This window comes from Phyllobates terribilis, unplaced genomic scaffold, assembly GCF_046119375.1.
Source record: "Phyllobates terribilis strain yellow unplaced genomic scaffold, ASM4611937v1 Scaffold_9__5_contigs__length_417890890, whole genome shotgun sequence".
In the NCBI taxonomy this organism is placed as follows: Eukaryota; Metazoa; Chordata; class Amphibia; order Anura; family Dendrobatidae; genus Phyllobates; species Phyllobates terribilis.
In genome coordinates this window covers 320761194-320784737 of record NW_027362769.1, presented here as the reverse complement: position 1 = coordinate 320784737, position 23544 = coordinate 320761194, and the positions used below count along the sequence as shown (strand labels likewise).

Below are 23544 nucleotides of genomic sequence, written 5' to 3'. Positions count from 1 at the left end.
GCAAGGGCCGAATATTATACAGCGGGGAAAAGGGGCTGGATGTTATACACCGGGAGTCAAGTCAAGATGTTGTACACAGGGTGAGGCGGTGGAATGTTATATACCAGGGAGTCGGATGTTATAGACCAGTGGCAAGGGGGTCGGATGTTATACGCTGGGGGCGAGGGGCAGGGTATTATACATTGGGGGCGAGGGGCCGGATCCTATCCACCAAGGGAGAGAGGCCGGATTCTATAGACCGGGTTTGAGGGGCAGGGTGTTATACACTGGGGGCGAGTGGCCGGATGCTATACACCGGGGGGCGAGGGGCAGGGTGTTATACACCGGGGGCGAGGGGCAGGGTGTTATACACTGGGGGCGAGTGGCCGGATGCTATACACCGGGGGGCGAGGGGCAGGGTGTTATACACCGGGGGCGAGGGGCAGGGTGTTATACACTGGGGGCGAGTGGCCGGATGCTATACACTGGGGGGCGAGGGGCAGGGTGTTATACACTGGGGGCGAGGGGCAGGGTGTTATACACTGGGGGCGAGTGGCCGGATGCTATACACTGGGGGGCGAGGGGCAGGGTGTTATATGCTGGGGGCACTGGGACCAAATAACAAACCTGAATTCAATGATTAAGAGGGGTGGCCCAATACTTTTGTTTATATGGGTACATGACAGTCACAAATACAACACTGACACACATTGTGGGAAGTAGGAGACAAAAGGGATGTGTCTGTGTATATTTGGATAAAGGTTGGGTGACTATCTCTCTAAAAAATGTACATTATCTAACAGACACCAAATAAACATGTATCAAACGACAGTAATAGTTTATTGTTTTCAAAGAAATGTGTTTAGCATATTCATGTCATTGACACCTCATTATTCTAAAACAGAACATGTTGATATACAATTTGCTGGCATGTTATAACTACTAGGCAACAAATTATGCTTAATTTGACAGCAAAATAATGATGCTTAACAGGTGTAGTAAAAATATAATTAATCAACAATAAAAATCATAAGAAGTGGAATGATAAAAAAAACTCTAGAAAATATCTTTATTGGAAATATTATGTTAATGACTGCTAGAACTGATGCGCCTTAGCATTTATTTGTTTCCTTTACTGGATAGCCAGGAGTCATAAACCAGTTTTGCTGAGACTGTGTCTTCAATTGCCATGCCTGAATGAGACATAAAAAAGGGAAAAAATGTAATAAACAAATAAGACCTAATTGTCATACATGTAACACAATAATAAAGCCTCACTGTTTGTCCCTTTTTGGATTGGCTACCATAGCCCCACAAAAAGAAAGAACATTGAGCTCCTACCATCAAATTAATTATATCCTTGATGGTTATTATTGTGTATACAGGTCAAATAGCCAAAAATAAAAATAAATATATTTATTTAACATAAAAACCTAAATTTAAAAAATAGGTAATTTTACAATGACACGTTCTTTTTTTTCTGTATCAAAAATGGTCATCATTGTCTAGTTTACAAGGGCCATATCATTAACAAATTCCAATACAGTATAAAATAATGAGATTAGGGCAGTTCAACACTATCCCAGTCTGAATGGTGTCATAAACGACTCATAGACCAACAGCTTTTGCATTAAGGGGATGGTCCGAAATACAAAATTAATTTTCACCCTAATCCCTATCTAATGCCATAATTGAATCTATTTTCTAATATGCTTTAATTAAAATGCCCCTAACATTCTCTCTCTACTCTTTTTTTTTACTACTTCCATTTTTGATGGCACTTTGTTTGTGAATCCCAGTGCATGCTGGGATACTTAAGTGAGTCGTCATCAGGGGATGGAGGCTGCGGTAACTGCCGCAGGCTCTGCCCCATCTCTAAAACTAAGCGTTAGCAGTGACCCGGTTGTCAATTCCATTGGATGCTCAGTAGATTTTTATCACGATGCAATATGCATAGTGCGCTCCCTCCTTGGCTATTCTTACAATGTGCACTGACAGTGCGCTCCCTCCTTGGCTATTCTTACAACGTGCACTCACAGTGCGCTCTCCTCCTGGCTCACTACTTCTGATCACAACCGGCAAGGGTGCGCATAGTGCATATCGCACAGTAACAAGAATCTACTGAGCATCTGTTGGAATTGACAAATGATGCAGGATCGGTTGAGCAGGGACTAGCCCAAACCCTGAAACAGGCGCCACTGAAGATACTTTGTTTCAGGGAGGGGGCAGAAGCTGCGGCAGTGATTTCTATTCTGATCTTTGTGAGGCAGAATGAATAAAAACCAATAATATTAATCTTTTTATTTATATAACACCAACACATTTTGCAGCGCTTTACAATTCAGACAATTTACAGACATTATCGGCACTGTCCCCATTGGGGCTCACAATTTATCAGTATGTCTTTGGAGTGTGGGAGAAAACCAGAGAACTTGGTGAAAACTCACGCAAATACAGGGAGGACACACAAACTCCTTGCAGATGTTGTCCTTGGTGGAATTTGAACCCAGAACCCCAGGGATGCAAGGCTGCAGTGCTAACCACTGAGCCACCTGGAATACAGGAATTGTTTTTTATTTTATTTTTTTTATGCCGTTCCACATGTGATAAAATTTGATAAGGTAGCTTTATTCTTCGGGTCAGTGTGATTACATCGATACCATATTTATATTTTTTTTTATGTTTTGCGGCTTTTACGCAATAAAAACTATTTTATAGAAAAAATAATTCTTTTTGCATTGCTTCATTCTGAGAGCTGTAACTTTGTTATTTTTTAGTTGATGGAGCTGTATGGTGGCTTGTTTTTTGCGGGAAAAGATGAAGTGTTCAGTGATACCATTTTTATTTACATTTGACTCGCCCCCTGGGCCGTGGGGTACTCGGAACCGGGCCTTCTTGTGTACGGTGCTGATGGGGGTGGTAGTGGCAACCCGGTCCCGTGGCTTAGGGTGGTCAGACCAAATGCTGTGGCAGTCTATTAGTATAGTTATGAATGTCCGACTACGCCACCCGTGGATTGCGGTCAGAGTGAACCTCCGCTGCAGGGCAGACCGCTGAGGCTGGTGTTGTGGGTGCAGCAGAGAATAGTACAACTCCCCACGGAAGGAGTGTAGCCTCAGGGCAGTGAGCGGAGATGGTGGGGGTTGTGGTGCAGGGCGTCCCAGTACCGTTAGTGCTGGCGCGGTAAGAAACACAGAGACAACGTGTTGCAGTCCAGGGTCTTTTACTCACAGTTCGTATACTCCAAGCCATTTCTGTACAGGTAATGACTGCCCAAGCCGTGCTGCGTCCACCAGGTGAGGGGCTCGGTCAACCCCCAGGCAATTCAGGAGTATGGCACAGGACCCCCTTCTGTCCTTTCTCTGGCTCATACCCCAACAGTGACCAAACTTCTGTCCAGCTGCCGCGGATCTATGCGGGCAAACGTGGGCCCCATTTCCCACTATCCTATATGGTGCCTTCCTAGCAGGTTTGGCGGGGGGTCGCACCAATAAATGATCACGACGTCCGGTCTTTGGCTGAGGGTAGTTTCTCCTCCACCAACTTGGGAATCCGGTACCCTTATTCTGCCTGACCCTTCACCCGTTATCTCGTGGGTTCTTAGGGTCCCTTCTGCCTTCTTGTTTCTGAGCCTTTCTACTTCTCTGTCTCTTCTCCTTCTTTCCTGTTCCTTCTTCTCCTCCTTCCCTCGGCCTCTTCTCCAGGCCTACTTCTCCTTCCTTCCTCCTCTCTGGCCCCGGCCTTTTCTCTAGGCCTGCCTCTGAGCAGAGCTCCTACAGAGCCTCTGCTCCCTGTCACCTCTCCAGTGAACTTCTCTTTCTGCACCCAGAACTAAGATGGTGCCCACCTTTTATCTGCTTCACTGTGTCTGAGCTCAGGTGACCAGCACCCAATGAGCTCCTTCCTATGCTCCAGAAACCGTCCCCTTCTGCTCCTACATCACTGGGTTTTCCTCCCCCCTCCCCACTCCAGCCAGGGACATAGTCAGATGTGCCTGCATATATATATATAAATGGGAGCACCGTAGAGCTGTCCCCCGGAAATGGGGTGTGTGTGGTGTATGCAGCTAACTGAGCCCTGGTCCATACTCCATCCTTACCTGGGAGTGGAATACCACACCTCTGGTTGAGGTGCAATACCTCTGTAGCGGCCGAACCCTCGGGGCGCTACACATTCATCTTTTTTATCACGTTTTATTCCACTTTTTGTTCGGCAGTTTCATGAAAAAGCATAATTTAGTTTTTATAGCTCGGGTCGTACCGGACGTGGCGATACCAAATATGTTTGTTTTTTTTTTTCATAAGCATATTTATTTACGTGTACAATATAATTATATATATATATAAATATATATATATATTTATATATACATACACACACACACTGTACATACATACAGTATTTTTTTATTTTGTGATTCTTTTAAAAATATTTTTTACAATTTTTTTGAACCTCTTTACTTAGTCTCACTATGGGACTTTCACTTTCTGCAGTCTGATCGCAGTTCTAGTGCATTTCAATGCACCAGTATTGCAATGCATTAGAACTGACAGTCTGTTGTCATAAAAGCTTTTTAGATCATGCACTGTGCATGATCTATCAAGTTTGCTAGAACCTGGTGACCCAGGCGACATCGGGTCAGTATGGCAATGATCGGGCCTCTGCGATGACAACATAGGGGCGCCGATTGGAGGGCAGAGGGTGCTCCCTGTGCCTGCCTTCTAAATGCTGTGATCTAAATGTATGCTCTCCATACATCCGTGACCTAGTCTCCCAGTACTTACCTGCACGCAACCTCTGGTCCTCACAAGATCTCCTTCTCTACTCCCCTCTTATCTCCTCCTCCCACAATCGCATACAAGATTTCTCCCGTGCATCCCCCCTACTCTGGAACTCTCTACCCCAACGTATCAGACTGTCGCCTACCGTGGAAACCTTCAAAGGAAGCTGAAGACCCACCTCTTCCGACAAGCCTATAACCTGCAGTAACCACTGCTCCACCATACTGCTGCACGACCAGCTCTACCCTCACCTACTGTATCCTCACACATCCCTTGCAGATTGTGAGCCCTCGCGGGCAGGGTCCTCGCTCCTCCTGTAACAGTTGATGACCCCTTTTCACATGTAAATCACCTTGGAATAAATGGCGCTATAATAATAAATAATAATAATAAATGGAAAACGTTTTGTTGATCTTGCATGTTGTGCAGAACCAATTCCACTTCTTGAGTGTGCAGAAATTTAGCACTTTTCCAACCTAACCCATGGGTCATTATCAGAACTAAGAAGAGATATTATCATTACGTAATCATTGGCTGCACTGGAAGTTGATTTATCTCACTCATGTCACTCCAGTAACTCAAACAAAGATGTGCGGGGAAACACAGTTGTCGTGTGATCGGAGATGTATTTGAAAGGCAGGTACAACTTTTTCCTTTATATTAACCCAAGATCATTTGATTTTTCTGTGTCTTTATCAGGAAACCTCCTTTAACCGCTTCCTGACTTAGGATGTCATAGTATGTCCTACATTGCGTCCATTTGCTGCCGTTTAACCATTTCAGTCTCCGTCAGCAACATTCAAATGAACTGAGCTGACTCCTATCACCTCCCCCCACCACCCACGTAACAAAATTGTTGGGTGCCAATGGGTTGAGTAGAGTATGCACACTGCCACTCCATTTTAATGAGGTTGGATCCCACCGATCTAAAAGTTATCACCTACCATACAGATGGGTGATAGCTTGTTCCAACCGAAATACCCCTTCAATCACTTACACACAGTGTAATATAGATTATCAGTATTAGATCACTCATGACCTCTAGGACCCACAGTTATCAGTAATGTGAGGTTTATATGCAACATGACTTCTGCTGCTCTTTGCAGCAGTGGGAGATATAGAAATAACTACAACTGGGTAGTAAGGAGCAGCCAAATTCTGAATAGCCAGCAGAAATATGACAATTATTCTGAATCAGCTGTATGTATCAGCCCCAGGCTATACAATCACAGCCGTAGAATCATAGAATGTTATAGTTGGAAGGGACCTCCTGGGTCATCGTGTCCAACCCCCTGCTCAAAGCAGGATTCACAAAACCATCTCAAACAGATGTCTGTCCATCCTCTGTTTGAAGACTTCCATTGAAGGAGACCTCACCACCTCTCGTGGCCGCCTGTTCCACTCATTGATCACCCTCATTGTCAGAAAGTTTTTTCTAATATCTAATATGTATCTTCTCCTATTCAGTTTCATCCCATTGCTTCTTGTGTTTCCATGTGCAAATGAGGATAAGGATGATCCCTCTACACTGTGACAGAGGGAGGGAGTGCCATGTAGCCTCTTTTCTATCTACACTGTGACAGCTCTTGAGGTATTTGTAGACAGCTATTAAGTCTCCTCTCAGTCTTCTCTTTTGAAAACTAAACATTGCAAAATCCTCTAACCATTCTACATAGGACATTGTTTGCAGACCGATCACCATTTTGGTCCCTCTTTGCTGCAGCGTTTCAGAAATAAAAACATACTCTGACTAGCTGCTGGGTACCGAGCCAAGCTGTGCACCAGTCATATAGGTGAGTTCCTGGCATTTTCTCCTGCCCACTGACAGTGACTGGTGAGCCTCTGGCTACGTGCGCGTACAGTCTGAGACAATTCTACAGATTGACCACTAGTGGCTGCTCTTATTCATCTTGATAAATTGTACTGCATTTCCACTCCTTACCACTGGAGGCTGCTGTTGTGTTTCTGCAATCGCCCTTTACTAATATGGCCGATGTTGAACCTGTGGAACCATATAGTTTCCTGTTTGGACCTACTTAAAGGGATTCCGTCAGCACATGACGACTGTTCAAACTAAGTTTTGCTGCTTGGTGCATCATGGAAAAGCCAATCATTTAAATACACCTTCCCACTTGCTTGTTTTCCCTCTAGCTCAACCACCTTCTATTTGATTGACAGCTCTGACTTCATAAGGCAGAGATAGATTGAAACCAAGCAGGTGGGAAGATGTATTTAAATGATTGGCCCCGGCATGATGCAACGAGCACCTGTACTTGGTTTGAACAGTCATTCTGTGCTGAAAGAGTCCCTTTAAAGCCACTCATTGCTTGAGTATTGTGTCTAGCCTTTAGTCTAGTTCCAGTATCCAGCGCCTGAGAACTGTCTTACCCAGACTGTTACCACTCCTCTCCGAATTGTTCCTACCATTCCCATTGTCTTACCCAGACTGTTCCCACTCCTCTCTGAATTGTTCCTACCATTTCCATTGTCTTACCCAGACTGTTCCCACTCCTCTCCAAATTGTTCCTATCATTCCCATTGCTGCTTCCAAGAACCAAAACTACCACTTGCTGTTCTCGGCTCGTGCTCCTCCGGCCATTGGATTCCAGTTGTGCTCCACCAGTATTGAAACACTGTTGTAGTTCTGGTACCTTTCTTGTTAAAAATAGTAAAGTCTGGAACATTGTTCTTGTCAGAAATAACAGAACCTTAAAGTGGTGTCCAAACTCCAGAACGGGATCTGATATTCACCCATGGAATTATGCATTGGTCAGACATTCGCACCACTGCTCCATTCATTACCGATGGGACTGCCAGAAAGAGACGAACGCTGTACTTTACTATCTCCGGTGCTCCTATAGACAATGGATGGACTAGTGGTGCGCATACAGCTCCATGCTAACAGAACATCTCAGTGTTCCATTCTTAGAATCGGTGGTGGTCCCAACTACCCTGTGATAACTTGCTGTGATGGGACAACCTCTTTAAAGGAATCCTGTCCTCCCCCCATTACAAATCAATGGGACCCACTAGAGTTGCTAAAACATGGATCCAACATGGTTGTCACATCTGTTTATAGACAGAAACCTTGACACTATGAATTGTCTGGAAAAGGGAATAGTAATAGTAAAAAAGCAACTTTCTTCACATAAACTTTAATTCATGCCTTGGGTCCTTACAATAAGTGGAGTTTGAGCTCCTTGCTGATTTGATGAGATACAATTCAGGAAAGTCACCTCTACATCTTCAGTTATCAAGCAGTCAGTGGTCCTCACTGTGGGGCTGCTCAGCTGCTTCAATACCAACTACAGACCTATTTAAAGTCCTTTTATCAAAATTCAGAACTCTTGGCTTCACAATCACTGGTGTACGAGAGCAGATTAAAGACATTTTTAGCTCAGAATTTAACAGTGATTTCCTCTTCTATCTTGATCCACTATTTTTAACCATCAAATAGAAACAGTTTTTCCACTTTTTCACCCAAAATTTTACTTCTGAAAAGGTCCACACTGCCTAACTGGGAAGTGTCTACCTGCAGGGAAGAAGTTGTTAAAAAGAGGTTATTATGGGCATGGGCTATTTTGGCAGTTGCCATGTTGGGGTTAATGTAACACCCTGAATAACGTAAAGGGGTATTCTATGATTGTATAGGAAGGGGTTAGCACAGGGTTCATCCCTTTTTCCTGAAAGATTAAAAATAGAGAAGAGTGTGTTACTTTCCCTACCATTCTTTCTCTCGTTGGATGCTATGGTGTCCCATGTTTTTATGTGTTTATTATTACACACAAATAATAATATTAAAAGTCATTTAAAAATTAATAGAAACATAAATATACAAGTATTAAAAAAAGAGACTTAGAAAGTACGGAATATCTACATGAAACAAGAAATATGTCATTTGAGTTGCTCACACGATTCCTTCTCTCAGTGTGGTGAGTGACAGCTCAGCCATCATATCTGGGCCAGAGACATGCTGAGTTGTTAGTATTGTGATAGACAGCTCAGCTGTCCAATCTGAGGATTGGATGTGCTGAGATGTCAGTGTGGTGAGTGACAGTTCAGTCGCTCAATCAGTGTTGGGGGATGCTGGGCTTCCTACAGGTGTCTCTTGTTTGGAATATTCCCAGGCTATTTAGCTGACTGTCTGCCTCTTGTCCCCGCCAGTTGTAGCTCTGCTCTGCTTGCTGTGAGTTTGCACTGTGCTGTTGGTTCTGTATTTTGATCTTTTGCTGACTGATCTTAGATTTGCCTTTGACCATCTGTTTGCCTAACCCTTTTGTCTTAATCCGATATCTTCTTGGAATTTTGACCACGAACTGTGACATGACTATGCCTTTGCCTCACCCCTCTGTTTATGACATACCCTTCTGGCTTTTGACCTCAGACGTCCTGACTTCCCCACCTCATGGCGTGGCAGTAAGTTGTGACTAGCATCACAAAACTACAGAAGGGGGTGATTTACGTGGCAGATAGCCATCATTACAGATCACCCTATTTTTGGTTGTGGGCATTCCACTTTGTTGGTTGGTTGGTTAAAATAAATTGAAAGTTATACTGGTGTCCGAGTTATTATTTCATAAGTAGGATGCAGTATTCCTTCTCTGCAGTCATTGGAAATATGTAAGTTTTCTATTCTAGGCATTGTCGGATCTCTGTGCCTTCACCATCGGTCTGTCATATAAGATGAAGTCACATCGCAAAAGCATGTGAAATCGTAGCATTACCAGAGCCATAAAGAGAGAATGCAAAAAAACAAGTGCAGATCTGTGCACGGAATTTTTTGCAAGGAAAGTCAATAATGAAAAATAGCACAATAAATCCTAACTCCTTCCTGCCATGGTTAATTTTTGCATGATATTTTGCTTTTCTTCACCTTCTTCAAAAAGCCAATTTTTTTTATTGACACAGCCATATGAGAACTTATTATTTTTCTGGATGAATTTTAGTTTTGAGTGACAATCATTTTACCATGCAATGTACTGAAAGACAGAAACCAAATTCCAAGTGTGGTGAAATGGTTAAAAAAAAAATCTGCCATTTGTTTTTGCTGTTTTGTTGTTATGGTGCTCATTGAGCGGTAAAATAGATCTGGTATCATGACTCTTTAACTCAGTGTGATTACTTTGATACCAAACTTGAATTTTTTTTATGTGGGGAAAAAAAATTGGAGATTTCTAAAAATAAAAAAAAAATTGGTTTGTGTCACAATTTTCTGAGACAAATAACTTTTTCATTTTTCCTTTAACTGAGCTGTGTGAGGGTTTTGTTTTGCCTGGCAAGCTGACATTTTTGTAGGTACCGTTTTGGTGTCATTATGACATTTTGATAGCTTTTTACTGCACTTTATTAGGAAAAGGAGGGAGGACCTAAAAATGCCAATTATGTAATTTAGATTTTTTTTCCCCTTTACCATTTATTTTGGTGACCTGATGATGCCATGGTGACTTTATGGATGAATGCTCTTTAGGAATATCGATCTTGTGCAAGCTTAGATAGGTCCACCAGGGTCTTCTCCACTGTTATCTTGATAGTATCAAGCCATCAGGTTGCTGGTCTTCCTCTTCACCTCGTTCCTTCTATTCTTCTGACCATGATGTCCTTCTCCAGTGATTGCTCTCTTCCTGTGATGAGCGAGCACTAAAATGCTCGGGTGCTCGAAGCTTGGGTCAAGCACATTGGAATACTTGGGTGCTCGACCCGAGCAATGAGCCCAATGTAAGTCTATGGGAAACTCGAGAATTTTTCTGGCGGTCCCCCTCGGCGGTCTGCAGAAGGTCAAAAATTGCCCAAATCGATGGGAACAGCGCTCAATTAAACGTCAGGCGGGCAGAATATATAGGCAGACGGGCAGGCAGGGTATATAGGAGGGAGCATGAAAAACATAGCAGGGCACTTGGAACACACTAGTGTCCTAAGATTTTCATGCACCCGTCTCCTTAAGAAAGCCGGCCGGCAATTCATCAGCGGCATACACCGGTACCCGACAATTTAGAACAGAAAGAATAGAGCATCACACATAGATTAGATAGATATTATATATGTGACTGACATGTTTCTAAGTACAGTGACAGTGTTGGTGACTGTACTTGTCATTTAGTGTTAAAATAAAGGATTACTTAAAAAAAAATTGGCGTGGGGTTCCCCGTATTATTAGTCTTTAGCGGAGGTTAAGCAGACGGCTGGGGCAGATGTTTGAAGCCTGGGAAGGGGGTAATACCCACCGAGCTTCCCAAGCTACTAATATCAGGCCCCAGCTGAATACCTAGCCTTTACTAGCTATTAAAATGGGGGACCCAAAAAAAAAATGACGTGGGGTCCCCTCTATTTTAATACCTAGCAAAGGCTAGCTAGACAGCTGGGGGCTGATATTAATAGCCCAGGAAGGGTGCCATGAATATTGGCCCCCTCCCAGGCTAGAAACACCAGCCGTCAGCCGCCCCAGAAATGGCGCATCCATAGGATGCGCCAATTCTGGCACTTAGCCTCGCTCTTCCCACTGCCCTGTAGCGGTGGCAGTGGGGTAATAGGGCTGGGGTTGATGTCAGCTTATAATTCCAACTGACATCAAGCCCAGGTTAGTAATGGAGAGGAGTCTATAAGACACCCCCATTACTAACCCCATAGTGAAAGTTTTCTAAATTGTCGGGTACCGGTGTATGCCGCTGATGAATTGCCGGCTTTTCATGTTTCACTGTGAGCACTGTTCCCATCGATTTGGGCAATCACTGTAATGCCACAACCACCATGGCTGTGACATTACAGTGAGCGGCAGACAATCCCTCCATGATTGGTGCTCTAAATAGCGCCAGACATGCAGGACGGGGACCCGAGCATCCGCCCGAGCATCTCCAAAGTACTCGGCGAGCTCCGAGCATCTCGAGTATTGAGATGCTTGGGCGAGTACCGAGCAGTGGCGAGCATGCTTGCTCATCACTACTCTCTTCGTATGAAGTGCCCAAAATAGGCAAGTCGTAACTTGGTGATCTGTGCTTCTAGTGACATGTCTGGCTCGATTTGTTCCAAAATTTGATTTGTTTGTTCTTCTTGCCATCCATGGTGTTGATAGCATCCTTCTCCAGCACCACATTTTGAAGGCGTCGATTCTTCTCTCTTTAGCATATGGGTTAGTTAATTTTATATTTTTAAACTGGGAAAGAGTGCTGATTCAAGCATTGATATTTTTTAAAAAAATCATAATTTTTCTTTTTTTAACTTCCTTTAGGGAACTTGAACCTGAGATCATTTGATGGCTTGTTTTGTATACAGCAATACTAGAGTTCTGCAGTATATAGTGCAATCCAATGAAGTCTGGGTGTTAGGTGCCAGGTTGTTGGTGGATTTGAAACGGGTCCTGAGCCTTCTGTGGTCTCCCATTTTGGTCCAGCTGGGGCTGATACTGCTCAGCATTGTCATTGGCCCCAGCACCTAGCTGGTCCATGAGGTGTACAGATCGTCTCTTGGGTATTTGTGCCTAGCAATGTTAAGCTTAGGTTGCTGAGGGAGACAGGGCTGTTGGAGTCTAAGTCCAGGATTCTCCGCACTGAGCATGTCCGTGACCTGGAGGACCGTGATTGGTGGTTTGGCAACCACCTGATCCGGTGAACTAGCACCGCCTGATTGGTCGCGGGTGACGCCACCAATAGTGCGAAGGTGGGCAGGGCTTAGTCTTTAAAAGACCCACCCACAAACATGGCGGCGCGCTCTGATCATTGAGCAAGTGATGCTGTTGTGTGGATGACTGTGTTCCACGTAGTTTCTATAGGCAGGCTAGTTGAAATAGGCAGGTAGCTTCGCCTAGCAGTCTGGCTCTGCCAAAGGGGTCGCCTAACACCCCGAGCAGCCTGCAGGCGTCCTATTCACGGCTATCGCCTGTCAGCCATGTGGAGTAGTACTCTTCAGTCCGGTAGCATGCCGGCTGGAGGCACGTGTACCCGTCGGCGTAGTCACACACGCATCCTAGCGCCGCCAGTGTAGTCCCTGTGTAGCTAACAGGGCTACAGCTACTTCCCCGGTCGCGCATCTCCTGTGCAGTTAACGGAGATAGAGCGAACCGCTATACCCATTCCTGTGTGCAGTAACACGGAAGGGTTTATCATTTAAGTTGGTTACTTTCCTTTTCAACCGGAAAGTGTTCAGCAGCAGTCCACCAGGCTGCATTGCGGGCCCCGGGGTCGGTTGCGTTCCATTATAATAAAGTTGTCTGCAACCGTCCTCCTAACACTGGGCTTGAAAGGAGGATCAAGATAACAGTAATGAGGGCCTGTAGAAGACCAGTGTGAACCAAGTAATGACTGACAGTGTGCTCTCCTGATCTATATGTCTCACACTGGTAATGCCCCCTTTCATTTAAAGCAAGCTCTAGAGATAGATTCTCAGGGAGATCTATGTCCGGCCCATAGATCTTAACCGTTCATTTACATATTAAGAAAAACCTTGATTTCTCTGGAATAAGACATCGGATTACAGATATCAAGATATCATTTTATTTACCTTTCTACGACCTACATGTCCATATAGACGGCTTAGTAGGGTTGATCCTACTGACAGATTCCTTTAAAATTAAATGTTTCCTGGGAATCCTTGAGGTGCGCTCATTCTTTATAACGTATGTAAATGTACAGAAAGATCTTACCAACCTGGGGTGAACATCTATTCTTTTGTGCATTTCACAACACCTGAATTCATTCATGCATCTTAAGAGCATCACCAATTTTTTCTCCATACAATTTATTACTCTTGGGTCCGACCATAAATTAATATAATGACCCAGAAATCCATTAGCGGCCGGCATAATATAATGCTGAAGTTCAAAGTGTCATTCTTTCAATCATAAAATGTTTTAGCCAGGGTCTGTAATTGATGGATCAGTCATTTAGATATATTTCATCGGTTGCTAATGTGCAATTCATTTAAGACAGAATCCGAAAAACTGCGTTCGGGTAACTTTTATTAGGTAGAAGCATTAACCAGCGTTCCTGGGAAAATAATGCGATTTACTAACAAAGAAAGAATAGAGAGGACTGAATTAGATGTTACCATGGAAATTTGTACTGAATTTATTTTGATTGATATACATTTCTTTACAAGCCTTTTAGCCTAAATACCATGGGCTTACATTGCCGAGCATGTATTACATGGGTCACGCTGACCTAAGAGAGTGACAAGTAAACTTTTCCAATAAAAGACCAATGCAGTATAGATAAAATGCAAGAGAGCTCACAGATTTGGTATCCTATACTTGCATATAAAATGTAACCTTTAATATATATCTTAAAATTAGACTCCGTTGGATGCTATAAAAACAACAAACCACATTATCAGTGCAAATGAAGAAAAGAAGGGGGGAGTGCCTTTCCCTATTATGGCACTATCTTACCCTGCCTTGCTGCGGAGGTTAGCACCCTTTATCCTGCGCAATGATATTACAAAATCTATTGTTATTACCAAGTAATTTGAGTCTTATTGTGATTACTATAGATAAAATGCACATGCTTGTACAACAAGTAAAACAATTGCACAATAGTATTATTACAATACACTCATTCATTATGCTTGGACAAATATAGAATTTATTCATATAGAAAATGCTCGGCCTTCGCTCGTTCAGCTATTTCCGACAGTCCGGTAGACAATGATTGGACCTCCGCACCATTCAGGACAAAGCTCAAGTGCACCGATGTCGGCATTGGACTTTTAGTAATAATCAAATTATCCCCAATCGTATGGGAATAACCCTTTCAAGTTGCCAAGTACATCCAAACTAAAATGAATAGTATTTACAGGGAGGGTGAATGGGGAGGCATAACAAGTATCCAGCACAGAAGGGAAAGTATGGGAGCCCATTGTATATAGGGGGCTCACTTGGCCCTGTGTGTAGCAGTTGAGACTTCTCCATACAGCACGGATCCGGCTGTGTTGTACAGATGACATCTGAGTATAACTACTTCACTCCTGGTTTTTAGCGGGTCAAACTGCTACTAGACAACACAGTAGTTTGAAAGGGTATGCCTATAACCAAGATCCTATCCCAATATATAGTAGGTGTAGTAATAATAATATTAGTAAATACCTCCAATTAGAAATGTAGTATTGTTCTTCTGATTAGCTATTTTGCTTACACCATGTGCAGGACATTGCAGTAGCTTAGATATCCATGGTTATGAGCACTGATATAGTGACAGTTAGTTAATTAGTGGCTGTAACCATGGATACATAAGCTACTGCAATGCCTGCACATGGGGTAAGCGATGTAGCTTACCAGAAGAACTATGCTACATTTATAATTGGAGATATTTGCTAATATTATTAGGATCTGGGAGATGAGAATACCCCTTTAACTGTGGCAATCAGTGACAACGGCATTTAAAAGGCTGGAAATCGGGTGCTGATGGCCGGTCTTCATAGGAGAATGATAATTTTACAATATACTGCAATATTACAATATTGAATAGTACAAGATCTCAGGTTCAAGCCAACTACCAAGACTAATGTATATTGTAAATTTAGTGCAAAAAATTATATATACAGTGGGTACGGAAAGTTTTCAGACCACTTTAAATTTTTCACTCTTTGTTCCATTGCAGCCATTTGGTAAATTCTAAAAAGTTCATTTTTTTTCTCATTAAAGTACACTCTGTACCCCATATTGACTGAAAAAAAAACAGAAATGTAGAAATTTTTGCAAATTTATTAAAAAAGAAAAACTGAAATATCACATGGTCATAAGTATTCAGACCCTTTGCTCAGAGACTCATATTTAAGTCACATTCTGTCCATTTCCTTGTGATCCTCCTTGAGATGGTTCTACTCCTTCATTGGAGTCCAGCTGTGTTTAATTAAACTGATAGGACTTGATTTGGAAAGGCACACACCTGTCTATATAAGACCTCACAGCTCACAGTGCTTGTCAGACCAAATGAGAATCATGAGCTCAAAGGAACGGCCCAAGTAGCTCAGAGACAGAATTGTGGCAAGCCACAGATCTGGCCAAGGTTACAAAATAATTTCTGCATTACTTAAGGTTCCTAAGAGCACAGTGGCCTCCATAATCCTTAAATGGAAGAAGTTGGGACCACCAGAAGTCTTCCTAGACTTGGCCGTCCAGCCAAACTGAGCAATCATGGGAGAAGAGCCTTGGTGAGAGAGGTAAAGAAGAACCCCAAGATCACTGTGGCTGAGCTCCAGAGATGCAGTAGGAGATGGGAGAAAGTTCCACAAAGTCAACTATAACTGCAGCCCTCCACCAGTCGGGCCTTTATGGCAGAGTGGCCCGACGGAAGCCTCTCCTCAGTGCAAGACATATGAAAACCTGCATAGAGTTTGCTCAAAAGCACATGAAGGACTCCTGGACTATGAGAAATAAGATTCTCTGGTCTCATGAGACGAAGATAGAACTTTTTGATGATAATTCTAAGCGGTTTGTGTGGAGAAAACCAGGCACTGCTCATCACCTGCGCAATACAATCCCAACAGTGAAACATGGTGGTGGCAGCATCATGCTATGGGGGTGTTTTTCAGCTGCAGGGATAAGACGACTGGTTGCAATTGAAGGAAACATGAATGCGGCCAAATACAAAGATATCCTGGATGAAAACCTTTTCCAGAGTGCTCAAGACCTCAAACTTGGCCGAAGGTTCACCTTTCAACAAAACAATGACCCTAATCACACAGCTAAAATAACAAAGGAGTGGCTTCAGAACAACTCTGTGACCATTCTTGACTGGCCCAGCCAGAGCCCTGACCTAAACCCAATTGAGCATTTCTGGAGAGACCTGAAAAAGCCTGTCCACCAACGTTCACCATCCAACCTGACAAACTGGAGAGGATCTGCAAGGAAGAATGGCAGAGGATCCCCAAATCCAGGTGTGAAAAACTTGTTGTCTCATTCCCAAGAAGACTCATGGCTGTACTAGCTCAAAAGGGTGCTTCTACTCAATACTGAGCAAAGGGTCTGAATACTTATGACCATGTGTTATTTCAGCTTTTCTTTTTTAATAAATTTGCAAACATTTCTACATTTCTGTTGTTTAAGTGTTCCCTTTATTTTTTTGAGCATTGTATATATATATATATATATATATATATATATATATATAGTACAGACCAAAAGTTTGGACACACCTTCTCATTTAAAGATTTTTCTGTATTTTCATGACTATGAAAATTGTACATTCACACTAAAGGCATCAAAACTATGAATTAACACATGTGGAATTATATACTTAAAAAAGTGTGAAACGACTGAAAATATGTCTTATATTCTAGGTTCTTCAAATTAGCCACCTTTTGCTTTGATGACTGCTTTGCACACTCTTGGCATTCTCTTGATGATCTTCAAGAGGTAGTCACAGGAAATGGTTTTCACTTCACAGGTGTGCTCTGTCAGGTTTAATAAGTGGTATTTCTTGCCTTATAAATGGGGTTGTGCAGAAGTCTGGTGGATACACAGCGGATAGTCCTACTGAATAGACTGTTAGAATTTGTATTATGGCAAGAAAAAAGCAGCTAAGTAAATAAAAACGAGTGGCCATCATTACTTTAAGAAATGAAGATCAGTCAGTGCGAAAAATTGGGAAAACTTTGAAAGTGTCCCCAAGTGCAGTTGCAAAAACCATCAAGCGCTACAAAGAAACTGGCTCACATGAGGACCGCCCCAGGAAAGGAAGACCAAGAGTCACCTCTGCTTCTGAGGATAAGTTTATCCGAGTCACCAGCCTCAGAAATCGCAGGTTAACAGCAGCTCAGATTAGAGACCAGGTCAATGCCACACAGAGTTCTAGCAGCAGACACATCTCTACAACAACTGTTAAGAGGAGACTTTGTGCAGCAGGCCTTCTTGGTAAAATAGCTGCTAGGAAACCACTGCTAAGGACAGGCAACAAGCAGAAGAGACTTGTTTGGGCTAAAGAACACAAGGAATGGACATTAGACCAGTGGAAATCTGTGCTTTGGTCTGATGAGTCCAAATTTGAGATCTTTGGTTCCAACCACTGTGTCTTTGTGGGACGCAGAAAAGGTGAACGGATGGACTCTACATGCCTGGTTCCCACTGTGAAGCATGGAGGAGGAGGTGTGATGGTGTGGGCATGCTTTGCTGGTGACACTGTTGGGGATTTATTCAAAATTGAAGGCATACTGAACCAGCATGGCTACCACAGCATCTTGCAGCGGCATGCTATTCCATCCGGTTAACGTTTAGTTGGACCATCATTTATTTTTCAACAGGACAATGACCCTAAACACATCTCCAGGCTGTGTAAGGGCTATTTGACCAACAAGGAGAGTGATGGAGTGCTACGCCAGATGACCTGGCCTCCACAGTCACCAGACCTGAACCCAATCGAGATGGTTTGGGGTGAGCTGGACCGCAGAGTGAAGGCAAAAGGGCCAACAAGTGCTAAGCATCTCTGGGAACTTCTTCAAGATTGTTGGAAGACCATTTCCGGTGACTACCTCTTGAAGCTCATCAAGAGAATGCCAAGAGTGTGCAAAGCAGTCATCAAAGCAAAAGGTGCATGACACATGGCATTGGGCACCCTCTTCATATGTTTTATCTCAAATTGTTCTATTTTTGACAACTTATACTATACATGCAGGCATTTTTGACAATATTGATCAATATCTCAGATTTTGTTTCTTACCTACGGACTTAAAAACTGTTGTTTTATCTGGAAAAGCGGATTTTGTTCCTTTGAGTATTTCACCAATTTCCCCAAAAATTGATGCCTAAATGGAAAAAAACAACAACAGTAAATTAAAAAAAAAAAATGATGATGAAAACCGAGGTTCTGAAAACCTTGAGGGTAAATTCCCTAGTTTTCTCATTCACTCCCTTTTGTGAGCCTTAGGTGGGGCTACACACCATATAAAGCCTTAACTCCCTGCCTCCAGTTGCCAGTTATAAGTTCTTCTTTCCCTGGTTCACTCTCTTTACTTTGATCCTGCTTAGCTAGTTTGATTCCTAATTCTCATCTTGGCTCGTGATCTGGCTATTCAACTACCTGGCAATTTTGTTCTTGAGTCCCATCTCTTGGTATGGAACCGGCTTTCACATCATCTTCTGCCAGTCCGCTCCAGTGGCTAACAGCCTCTCTGTGGACTCAACCCAAAAGGCTAAAAAGTGAAGGCTAGGGTTCCCCTTGGATCTGGTAGACAAAGTGGCTAGCACAAACGAGGTCCGGGGAAGCTCTTTTAAGTGCTGCAAGCCTTCCACTGAAAAAATGGTGCAGTTGAGCATGCGCACCACTGCACCATTCATTCTCTATAGGACTACTCGAGAAAGCCAAGTACAGTGCTAAACTATAGTCATTCTATTAGAACTTGGCAACGTGTCATAGTTAATAAATTACCAGATTTTTTTTAAATATATTAACAATTACATTTTTTGCAAATTACATGGGGCTGTCACGATTCCACCCCTCAGTGTGTCTGGGATGCAGCGGAGGTGCGCATGCTCTACCTCCGTTTCATGCATTGTCTATAGGACAGCCAGAAAAAGGGCCCGGCAATCGATAAGTTGACCTTTAAACCCAATGTATAGGCAATAAACCCATAAATTCTATGTTCAGTATCTTAGACTACCTCTATGTTATATACATACTATTCAGACAAATCACACAACCAACTCAATAAGTACAGTTATATGAAAAAGTTTGGGCACCCCTATTAATCTTAAGCTTAATGTTTTATAAAAATTGGTGTTTTGCAACAGCTATTTCAGTTTGATATATGTAATAACTGTTGGACACAGTAATGTTTCTGCCTTGAAATTGTACTAACAGAAAATGTGCAATCTGCATTCAAACAAAATTTGACAGGTGCATAAGTATGGGCAGAAAAGTGACATTAATATTTAGTAGATCCTCCTTTTGCAAAAATAACAGCCTCTAGTCGCTTCCTGTAGCTTTTAATGATTTCCTGGATCCTGGATGAAGGTATTTTTGACCATTCCTCTTTACAAAACAATTCCAGTTCAGTTAAGTTTGATGGTCGCCGAGCATGGACAGCCCTCTTCAAATGATCCCACAGATGTTCAATGATATTCAGGTCTGGGGACAGGGATGGCCATTCCAGAACATTGTAATTGTTCCTCTGCATGAATGCCTGAGTAGATTTGGAGCGGTGTTTTGGATCATTGCCTTGCTGAAAGATCCATACCCTGCGTAACTTCAACTTTATCACTGATTCTTGAACATTATTGTCAAGAATCTGCTGATACTGAGGGGAATCCATGCGTCCCTCAACTTTAACAAGATTCCCGGTGCCGGCATTGGCCACACAGCCCCAAAGCATGATGGAACCTCCACCAAATTTTACTGTGGGTAGCAAGTGTTTTCTTGGAATGCTATGTTTTTTTGCCGCCATGCATAACGCCTTTTTGTATGACCAAACAACTCAATCTTGGTTTCATCAGTCCACAGGACCTTCTTCCAAAAAGAAATTAGCTTCTCCAAATGTGCTTTTGCATACCTCAGCCGACTCTGTTTGTGGCGTGCTTGCAGAAACGGCTTCTTTCGCATCACTCTCCCATGAAGGGAGATACGTTCCTGCATATTACTGCATTTAAAACCTATTATCTCACATCTCAACAAACATACCTGGGGCTCAATGGTAATGATGAAGAAGAAGGAAGACAGAGGACAACCCTGAAGTGTGCACCTCTACAACTAGACCAAATCCAACTGTGGTAATAATATCACAGCATATTTTTAGTAAAATTCTCAGAGTAAGTCATTCGATTCCGATGCCTTTTTATTGGGGATGGATTGTGATACGACCTTCAGGTCTTTGAGAGTCAGACGTGGATCCAGAGCCACATTGGCTTCTGCTGACAACTTGGATATATTGATAATGTCTAGAAATCTCCCTCTCCCAGCGTCATTATTAGATTTAGATTTATTTACTTCCCCATAATAGTCCTTCTAGATCCCCATAATATTGTTGGCATCTCTTACAAAATCCCCTTTAACGCTTTCATAAGACCGTACTACTGTGGCAAGCAAGTGGCCATCACTTTTCCCCTCTTCAAAATATTTTTGAGGGCCAACGAAGCGTTTATCATCCGCCTTAGACAAGACATGTTCTTTGTATGGTTTATGAGCCTCTTTCCATATGTGTATATTATTGTCAGAGGGATCTGATGTATAGGTTTGCTCACTTTGAGCTCTTTCCTGAAGTTCTTGTGTACTTCTATTAACTTTTAAACAACATTTTCTTAATAGGGCAATTACTATGGTTGTAAACGCATACAGTAGGATACTGTAGTTTTATCATCAGATGATCTGGAAGTGCTCTTCTTCACTGCTCAATGGTGGCCAATTTTTTTTGTGAAAAACATCTTACCCCGGATAGCACAATATCTCCAGACTCCTTCTGACTGGCCTCTATGGTGTCCACGTAAAGGACACAATTCTTCATCAGAGTATCGTCTAATTCCCTCCAGTCCGGCCTGCAAGCACCAAGAGCTGAAAAAGAACGTTGTCTTATTTAATCTTTAAATCACTAAAATCTAAATATACTCATATAATGACTGACTGTTCACTTTAAATTATCCTTACAGAAAGTCTCTCGGCACAAAATGACAGTTCAAACCAAGCATAGGTGGTCAGTGCACCCTTGGCGTAGCCAAGTAGTTCAGTGCATCTTCCCACCTACTTGTTTTCCATCTATCTCTGCCTTCCTCATCCTTGATTGACAGCTCTGGCTTTCCAGGTACCGTAGAGGTAGATGGAAAACATGAAGAAGAATTGAGCCATGCCTAGGGTACACCCAGTAACTTTATTGAGTACGAACAGTAATTTTGTGCTGACAAACTCTTTAACTCACTTCTGATTATACAAAAACAAAAGTCAGCTACATTATAGCTACCATTCATATAAGAAGCTACAATGCTTTGCTGGATCCAACGTATGACTTCAACGACATCGTAAGGACTTGTCAGACTCATAATGTGTTAAGTTTTGACTGTGTGCAGGTTAGTTTTTCCCCCGTCAAGTGGGTCGGGAATCCACAATGAAGGCTCAGAAGCAGATGTGAACATAGCCTTACCAATAAACAGACTGCTTTAAAAACACCTGTCACATACTACAACTTGACATACTAAAAGTAAATAAAAATCTGGACAGTTCTAAAGAGGTTAAAAAAATAATTTTACATGTGTCTATGTATTTTTTGAAGTTCAAATTGCACAACCCTATAAGACGATTTCTACTTTGCTTCTTATTTTTCAAGAGCTACAAGTTCAGTCCATAGTGGGTGTTTCCTAAGATTCATTATCTCTCTCTGACTTCCATCTCTCAGTGCTATAACCTGGGTGTCTGTTTCCTTCCCTTGCTCATTTACACCCACACTGCCATTATGCTGCTGCAGGAGAATTTAGTGTCACATGACTGCCATTCAGATGAACAGCTGTCCATGTAGTATATGTGCAAATATTCTTCAGAGAGGAAGAAGACTAGAACTATAGTGCCACCAACTGGAAGTAGCAACCCTAAAAATTAATATAGACCCTTTAACAAGCCTTGCCACATGACTTAGGATAAAAGCCAAACAAGATTCTTTATTTGCAGACACGTGTTTCTGGCTTTTTGCCCTTCCTCAGCGCAAAGCAAGAGATCTGATTTGGCTGTATGAAAGGCCTCTGACTGGGGTCTAAGGGGTTACGTCTCTCCTTTTGGAGATTGACATGCCAGTGTAAGGAGACGTATAGGCCATGCAATACTCCTCTGGGAAATGAAATATGCAAATTGCCTCTTCAGAGAGGACAAGGACTAGAACTAGATTGTCACCTACTGGAAGTAGCAATCTTAAACGTCAATATCGACCCTTTAACGAGCAACAGAGTTATAGTCCTCTTCCTCTCTGAAGAAACAATTATTTAAATATTTAATTAGCATGGGTGGCATTGCATGCTCTGTAAGTCTCCTTATACAGGCATTTCACTTTCCACAAGACCCTTAGACCCAAGTCAAATGCCAAATCAGATCGCTTGCTTTGCAGTGAGAAGTCGCAACACCCTGAAACACTTGTCTACAAATAGAGTATCTGGTTTGGCTTTTATCTTAAGTCACGTGGAAAAGCTCATTAAAGGGTTTATATTGACTTTTAGAATTGCTACTTCCAGAGGTGGCACTAGAGTTCTAGTCCTCTTGCTCTCTGAAGGGTCTGTTTGCATGTTTATTTCCCAGAAAAGCATTACATGGACTATAAGTCTCTTTACACTGACATGTCACTCTCCGCAAGGAGAGACGTTACCCCTTAGACTATGTAGTATATGGACAGCTTGAATCTGCCAGAACAGTAGCTACCTTTATAGAATGGTCCCTTGAATCATAAAAGGGATTCCCAAATGGCATAAAAATTGAGTTATTGATTGGGGCAGTTTTTTTGAGACAATGACTCTAAAAGGCTATTACCAGTCAGCTATTTCAGTCTCTGCGTGCACGGAGCTCAGTTGACTCAATGCCTGTGAGATGCTACCGCTGCACAGCGCGCAGTCTGCTGCATCTCCTGGGCCTTTTCATTAGGCCAGCATCTGTGGATCTCCAGGATTCCGATCATAACTTAACATGACTTTACCTTATTATGCTATGCCTGTGCAAAGCATTGTGGGACATGTAGTTACTAAAGCAACCACCTCTATACAGTGATTGCTAAAATGAAGATGGTTGACAATATCATACGGTAGCTTAATTTTGATTAGGTTTGCCAACCGTCCGAATATTCGTAGACAATCAATAAAAATAGGGACATTTTTACCAATATCCTTGAATTTTTTTAAGCGGCT

The 23544-nt window shown here is 42.5% G+C and overlaps 1 protein-coding gene across 1 annotated transcript in view; it reads right to left on the bottom strand.

Moving 5' to 3' along the window:
• Positions 1–852: 852 nt before the first annotated feature.
• Positions 853–23544, bottom strand: part of CRYM (crystallin mu) — a 182168-nt gene continuing 159476 nt past the window's right edge. Inside the window, exons 6-8 of the mRNA XM_073647957.1 lie at positions 21102–21223; positions 18401–18485; positions 853–1172 (exon numbers count right to left, since the gene is read on the bottom strand). Coding sequence (XP_073504058.1) covers positions 1099–1172; positions 18401–18485; positions 21102–21223 — 281 coding nt within the window. The 3' untranslated portion in view covers positions 853–1098. The remainder of the gene's footprint in view (positions 1173–18400; positions 18486–21101; positions 21224–23544) is intronic.